General features: G+C 42.7%; 1 protein-coding gene across 1 annotated transcript; it reads left to right on the top strand.

Moving 5' to 3' along the window:
• Nucleotides 1-1,597: 1,597 nt before the first annotated feature.
• Nucleotides 1,598-3,686, top strand: mafaa (MAF bZIP transcription factor Aa). Its single transcript, XM_080194984.1, has one exon. It carries the CDS (start codon nt 2,321-2,323, stop codon nt 3,164-3,166), a length of 846 nt encoding a protein of 281 aa, XP_080051110.1. The 5' UTR covers nt 1,598-2,320; the 3' UTR covers nt 3,167-3,686.
• The last annotated feature ends 4,130 nt before the right edge of the window (nt 3,687-7,816 follow it).

The raw sequence follows: 7,816 nt of genomic DNA on the forward strand, positions 1-7,816 counted from the left end.
CAATTACATTAATGACCAGAGAATCAGTTTTAGTGATGTTGGTTGAGAAATAAATGAAGGCTGGGACACTAGTGAGAAATTCCCTGCCCCTCACACAGTGCCATGGGATCTTTTACGACTACCTCAGAGGATAAGTGAGGCCTTGGTTTAATGACTCATTTGAGAGTTAGCACTTCTGACAGTATAATATTCCCTCAGTACTGCTTTAGAGTACCAGCCTCAATTATGTGCTCAAATGAATGGACATGAACTCACACGCTCCTCACTTCTGAGCCAAGGTTGGAAGTGGCCTTGGTATTAGTCAAAGAGCACCAAGTTCTATTCAACATTCTACCCTCAAGCAACACCAGATCAAGGAGTAATATGTTGCAGTTACTGTTTATAGTACAGAACTTGGCTGCTACATTCGCTCACATAACACAAATTAATCCATTTGGGGTAAAGTATTAAGGGACATCCTAAGGATGCATTAATTTTCATTCTTGATTGGTATGCTGAAAAGGAATGTGAATATTGGATGAGGATCTATTAATTGCAAGGATGTATATGACCCCCAGAAAGGCTGGCATGTTTTGCCAACCCTGTTGAACTGAGATGCCCCCAGCCCTAATAAATTGCTGTTACTCATTGTTTAATCTCTTGACCAAGGGTCCAGAAGGTGCCGAATATTCCATTAGAGAGAGAATGTTAGGATGAAATGGAAGTTGCAAGCGAGTGATAATAAGATCATATTAATCATGTAAATAGCTCTATATTTTTTTATTTTTAATGCCAGTGTAGTTACATTTTGATTTGTGTTATAAAATTCACTTTAATTAAAAGCAATCTATCTGTACGACACCCTCCAGCCCTTTCAACCCAACCTCTAATTAATACAAATCACTAAAATGATAATAATTCCCAGAGTATATCCATGTGTATTTCGGTATAGTAGTGGGAAGAGGGAAAAGACAGATTGCCAACAGTCACATTTGAACAACTGTCGTAAGTATTAGTTTAAGTGTTATATAGCACTTTCTCGAGAAATGAATCAAGTTAGAATTTTATGTATTTTGTGATATTTTAATTACATTTAGTGATATAATTAATAGGAACGCGCTTAATAGAAGAAGTTGAATCATTATAATTTCAGAATGGATCTCTAAGTGGAGGGGGAGAGGGAATAAATGAAGCACAAAATTTCAAATTACAAAATTTCTATACTCAGTCCCCTTCAGTTTTGAATCGACAAAAAATTGCTTTTCTGATCAATCTCTGCAAGACTTAACCAGGTAAGACAGTTTGTATTTAACACTCTTCGCAACGTTCAAGAAATTAATGGTGCATTATTCTCCCCTCCCCTCCCAAAGCCCTTGTTTGCAGACAGAGGGAGTTGTTGCCCTGCTGATTGATTGACAGACGGATTGATTGACAGCTTCCCTCCTCATTCCCCGGCGGCGGTCGCTATGGTGCCATGCAAATGAGGCCGCCGGGGGGGGTTTTCTATTGGTGGAGGGTGACATCACACACCCCTTTGTGGGCGTGCCCAGCAGCCGGCTGCTATATAAAGACGCTCTCTGAGCCCTGGCAGCTGTTTCACTGAGGGGCTGGGCAGGTTGATGGGGCGAGCAGGGAGACTGGGGCAAGAGACAAGCTTCACTTGAACACTCGCAGCTCCAGAGGCGAGCCGCGCTGGGACTCCAATGATTGATTTACTGTGGGGCACACTTCACCCTCGGAAGCAAGAACTCTGCCCTTGCTGTGCTGGAAACGCACGCACACAAACACACACCTTGAGATTTCACCCTGGATCATTTAACCCAGACGCTGCAATCTGAAAGTTTTCCACCATCGGGACGCAGGGAGAAAAGAGATCTCAGCACAGGAGAAACTTTGCAAACCGGGGAGCAACTAAAAGTGAGTGAAGACAACCCCCCCTCTCCAAAAAAAAAGGACAAGCATTCAGGAGAACTGCCTGCCAGCAAGTATTGAACTGCCAGCAACCAGCCTATCCTTCCAGATAAGACTTCATAGAAATCTAATCTTGTTCTTGTTTTAAAAAGTAATTTTAAGTTGTCGCTTGCACAGATATTCTTATTTGCAGACGAATCTTACTGTGTAATTGGATTTTCTGTTTGAATTTGCATGCAATAGGAAGGAGATTGGGGGGGAAAAAAGAGTTTGTAAGTAGGAAGATTATCCCCAGGACCGGAATAAATAGGGAGAATTCATTCATCCCGGCTGCGATCAGTGTTTGGAGATCGGAATCTCTTCCTCCCTCTCTCTAACTTGTCTGCAGCGTGCTTTATTTGTGTGTTCCTCTGAAATATATGAACTTGCAATGGCCTCCGACCTTGGCATGAGCACCGACCTGCCCACCAGTCCCCTGGCCATCGAGTACGTCAATGACTTTGACCTGATGAAGTTCGAGGTGAAGAAGGAGCCCCCCGAAGCCGAGCGCTACTGTAACCGGATCTCCGGCTCGCTGTCCTCCACCCCGATCAGCACCCCGTGCAGCTCGGTGCCCTCCTCGCCCAGCCTGTGTGCCCCCAGCCCGGGCAGCACCAACAAAGCCCACCACCTGGAGGACCTGTACTGGATCAGCAACTACCAGCACCACCTCAACCCCGAAGCCCTGAACTTGACCCCCGAGGACGCCGTGGAGGCACTGATTGGCAGCTCCCAAGCCCACCACCACTTCGAGGGCTACCGGGCGCCGCCGTACCCGGGCGAGGAGGTGCCCCTGGGCGGCCACCACCCGCACCCGGCCGCCGCGCCGCACCACCACCACCACCATCACCACCACCACCACCTGCGCCTGGAGGACCGCTTCTCGGACGACCAGCTGGTCAGCATGTCGGTGAGGGAGCTCAACCGGCAGCTGCGGGGCTTCAGCAAGGAGGAGGTCATCCGCCTGAAGCAGAAGAGGAGGACCCTGAAGAACCGGGGTTACGCTCAGTCCTGCCGCTACAAGAGGGTCCAGCAGCGGCACATGTTGGAGAGCGAGAAGTCCTTGCTGCAGCAGCAGGTCGACCAGCTCAAGCAAGAGGTGGCGAGGCTGGCCAAAGAGAGAGACGTCTACAAGGAGAAGTACGAGAAGATGGCGAGCAGGAGCTACAGGGAGCCGACAACAGCCACCTCAAACCCGGGCAAAAGCAATTCCTCTTCCAACGAGTTCTTTATGTGAGTTGGAACGCACTCGAACTCGGTGTGGGGAGGGGGGGGGGGGGGGTCAAAAACAATTTTGATGTGACTTCGACTGACTGTACACAGCCTTTTCACAAAAAAAAGGAGCAAAGACTATGTAAATAATTTGAAAAAGACAAAGTGGGACATATTCTGCAGATGCTTTGAGTTTTTTTGTTTGTTTGATATGGGGGAATGTCACAGACTCTTTTCAGAAGAAACCAATATCGGACAGTGGAAGTAAAAGGAACATTTGCTGCTGACATTGAACAAGAAGAAAAGTGCAAGACAACTTACAAATCTAATAAGGTGAAAGCAGAGAGAGAGGGAGAAACGAACTAAAGCAAAGAATATATTTAAAAAGGAACTTAACAGGGGCAAAAAAACAGTCCCTGAATGGCAAGAGACATATCACAAAGAAATTGTGAGTTCCAAGCAAATGTGGACTTTGAAATCCAATCCTGCATGCTGGACATGTACGGTGTTTAAAGAACTTTCTCTTTTTTTTGTACCCAGTCCTGTTGGGGAGGGGTTTGGAGGGGGGGGGGGGTTGCGGTTGGGGGGGATAGTGGGGAGGGGGAGAAAAGGCATGGCTCCTGGTTTTAATTTTAATTCCTCTTCATTTCCGAGCATCCTTAGAGAGATTAAAAATAGTTGAGTTGTGGAATAATCTAACGTGTGTAAATGTCCTGCAACAAAGTAGGTAAAAGAATGGGAGAGTGACTTTGCAAGTGATCTTTACCCTTGCGATTAGATGAGTCGAGTGTGGCTGCTGTAGTTTCTTTTGTGCATTTTTTTGTTTTTAAAAAAATTGTATAAAGCCAGATGTAGAGGGAAAGTTTAAACAACTTGAATATTTAACTGCATTAGACTTGTATATAGAATGATAAAGGCATCTGCCCTTTTCCCTTTTTCTTTTTAAACCTATATTTTGCTTGATCGAGTCTTATAAGAAGTTTATAATTAAGAGCATGCAGATAATGTAAAGAAATGAAAACAAAAGTCATTTAAAAATGTAGATAAAAAGCCTACTGCACTATCAGAAGCCGAATTTGTTTTTATAAATAAGGCTTATTTTTTTTTAAAACTTTGTTTTTAACTTATTATAATTATTGGGATGATTGCTGTTTGTAGTCTTGGATGGAGATGGGTGGGTGGGGTGGGCAAGTCGAAATTTAGAAGGAAATAGCTCAGGTTTTAACGATGACTGTTTTTAAATTGGACAGAATTAAATAATTCCCATTATTACAGGACGGAGATCTTTGTAGGAAATTTCCCATTGCCATCTCGGGTGGGGTGGGGTAGGGGTGACAGAATCCTTGGTGTGTAGGGTGGGGGATTAATGATGTTTGAAACATCGGTGGGTGCATTTCAGAAGATTGTTGGGCTCTTGTATAAAAAGCAAGGTATATAGTGGCCAGGCATCTAGCGGCGAAAGATAATGAGTTATTGAACTGTGGAGCCACGGCAGGGATGTCTGGAACACTTGCTGATTTTGTTTCTAAACTCTTTTTTTTTTGAAATTACCCTAACTTTCCTTTTTTTTAATAAAAGAAAATCAGTTTTGAAATTCCATTCACTTTGTTCACATGCAATCAGAAGACTTGAGTGTTTTATAATTTAAAAAAAATGTGGTTACAAAAGGATTAGCATTGGGTTTTGAAAAGAAGAAATGGATTATTATTTTCCCCTCCCTCCCCTTTCCAAAGCCACCGACAGGTTCTATTGTCTTTACAACTTCCACTGGGCTGGGGTTGAGGGTCAGAAAGGCAAATTAAAACAGTCGTGAATGAGAAGATTCTAGAATGGGTTAGTGTTAATAGGAGAGGGGGAGAAAAAAAGAAGAATGATGGGAACTGGTGAAAACAGGTGATTCAAAATCATTCTAAAAAAGAGTGAAATCCACTGTGGCAGGTACTGTACAGTGCAGTGTCATCTATATTTATATAAGTAATACGGACTATTTTAAATTATGGCAATTTTAGTCAACTAAACATTTCGTTGTAAATATTTTTTTTCTTCTCCCTGGCAAAGAGTGAGGCTCCAGTTTTTCCTAATTGACGCTGCATGCTCACTCTATTTTTGAACGACACCAAAAATTACTCAATGGCTTCATTCTATCGCTGCGTTTCTGTAAGGACACGATTAGCGCAGCGAGTATCAGATTTGTAAAACCTACGAGAGAGAATTTTTTTTACCCCCGTTTGCTGGCGCTTGCAACAAATTCGAGAAATAAAAAAGAGAGCTGAATCACAGAGTAATCTGTATGTGTTTATTCTCTAATAAAAATGCTTTTATAAAAAAAAAAGAGGATGCAGATCTTTTTCCTGTGTGCACAAATTCTACACTGTAGTGTTGGAATTGTTCTCCTTTCGGTTTGTACCTTCTCATTTCCGGCTCGTTTGAAATTACATGTTACCGTCAATAAGATGGATTGGTATTATTTGTCTGGTATGACTGTTGAACCCACCACAGTTGCTAGTGTCCCAAGGAATCAGTCTTATCTATCCTGCATGCTTTCAAATCAAGCCTGCGGAGAGTGGACATTAAACCAGCAGATTTCAGTTTGGGCCATGCGTTTGGTACTTGTTTCACTGAAACCCGAGGACCAGCCATCGCACTCTCTCTCGAACTCTTCCCGTTAGCGTCTCATTACGGGTGTGTTTTTTCATGCACGATTCTGACCCGCCTCAGAATTCTGGTTTTATTATTGAGAAACATCAGTTTATTTTAACCTGAATTTAGCAAAGTGATTCTACTGAATGTCCAGCTTGTGCAGTAGAACAGGCTTTTCCTGTTCTGCTTTGAAAATGTGTGAGAGAGGGAGAGAGAGGGGAAAATGCATTATTTACTTAGGTACAACTGAGCATTATATAAATTACAGTAGTACTTCTGAATTTTTTTTTCAGAAGAATAAGTAATTCATGGGGCAATTGCTGATTTTAATTGGGTGTGTACATAAAAGGTTGCATTTATGTTGATAATTCAGTCTTTATTTGTCAGTGGAAATCCGAATTATTGAAGAGCTTGAATTAAGTAGTAAGGTGGATAAATTCAGTAGTTAAAAAAAATTAAAATAAAAGGTCATAATTTGTGTTGAGGAATAGCCTATGCCAGTAGCTGAGAATCCCAGGATGAATGTTTCCAGCTCTTATTCCACTGGAACTTGAGCACAGCGGTGTAAAGGAAGGGAAAAGTATCTTTATGGCTGGAAACTCAAGGTGCCTTTCTTTTGTTATTGACGCCTCCCTTTCTGGTCCATCACCTTGGGCAATGTCGCAGCTTGGGCAAACTTCCTGAATGATTTTTGTTTTTTGTCTGGAAACCAGTGGGGGGAAGATGTGGGGAAATGCATAGAACAGCAGTCGATGGTTAATTAGAGAAACTTCTGCAGTCGGAGGGGTCAACGCTGAATATTTGAGCTCATCCCCCGACTCAGCACCAGAATCCAAATAAAATGACCCAAGTAAAGAGGTAGGACAAATACTCTGAGCGGTCAACCTGCCAGCGCTACCTTTTTCTGGCCTGGCTAACTTTAAATCATCAATTTTCTCACCCCTTTTTATTATCAAAGATTTAAGTTGTCACAGCGCAGAGATCAATTACGAGGCAGGGCAAAATTCGCCATTTCTAACTGTTTCCTTTTGCAAAAGTCGTTCTTCATTAGGACAGGAATAGGAATGCAAACGTGGGAGGGAAAAAAATTTAACAAAGCTTTTTTATAAGAGAGAAAAAAAAGCGCTAGTAAAACTGAATTTAAAATATAAAACACATGCTCAGTATAATTTTACCATAAAACACAATGGATTGGGGTTCGAGGGAGAGAATAGCAAAAGCTAGTGATTTGAGTTTACAGATTCCTGATGTGAGGTGCGAAGAAATTGGCAAACGATCGTGACTGCACTTCCTTCTGTCAGCATGCTCATAGTCACGTTTTTTTTCTCAACAGTTACTTTTTCGAAAAAAAAATTTTCAAATGAAGCCCGAGGTTTGAAATTCTGATGCACCTTGTGTGCCCTCCCTTCCACCCCCCAGCACTGAAGTGGTTGGTCGAGTTACCTACTGCATCATGATGAGACCATATGTGGCCTGAACACAGAATTTGCAAAGCTCAGCAAATTAATAAAAAAAAACACATTCAGCTCGCAATTCCGGTTCGTATGCATCAGGAAGCAAATTGGAAAGGTTTGGGGGGGGGAGGTGGTGGACGGTTGTGGGTGGGCTGTGTGAGGGTGCAGGGGAGAGGAATGGAGTGGAGAGATTCTCGATAACACCAGAACAATTTGGCCGAGTGAATGATTCTATTTGAGCCGCGGTGAGCCCGCAAGCGGCGTTTATTTTCGCCGCATTGCAGAGCAGGGGGGTGGGACGGGTGGAGACAAAAGAGCAAGTGATGAAACGGGTGTCACAAGAAATGTTGCTGCGAATTTGTGTATTCTAGAAGTTGTAGGGAATTTGACAAATCACATTTCGCCAATCTGTTCTCTGAAAGAATAGTTTATTCGAAGAATATAATAGTGAAAGTGAGAATTTAGATCTGAATATCTAGAACATTCTTTTTTTTACAATATTTAGTGGATTTTTTTTTAAACAGCCTTGTCAAGACTAGTGTTAGCTGGCTGTGACTCTGTTTCTGTACACTGTTTGAACT

This window comes from Carcharhinus amblyrhynchos, chromosome 8 (assembly GCF_965287045.1).
Source record: "Carcharhinus amblyrhynchos chromosome 8, sCarAmb.v2.hapA, whole genome shotgun sequence".
In the NCBI taxonomy this organism is placed as follows: domain Eukaryota; kingdom Metazoa; phylum Chordata; class Chondrichthyes; order Carcharhiniformes; family Carcharhinidae; genus Carcharhinus; species Carcharhinus amblyrhynchos.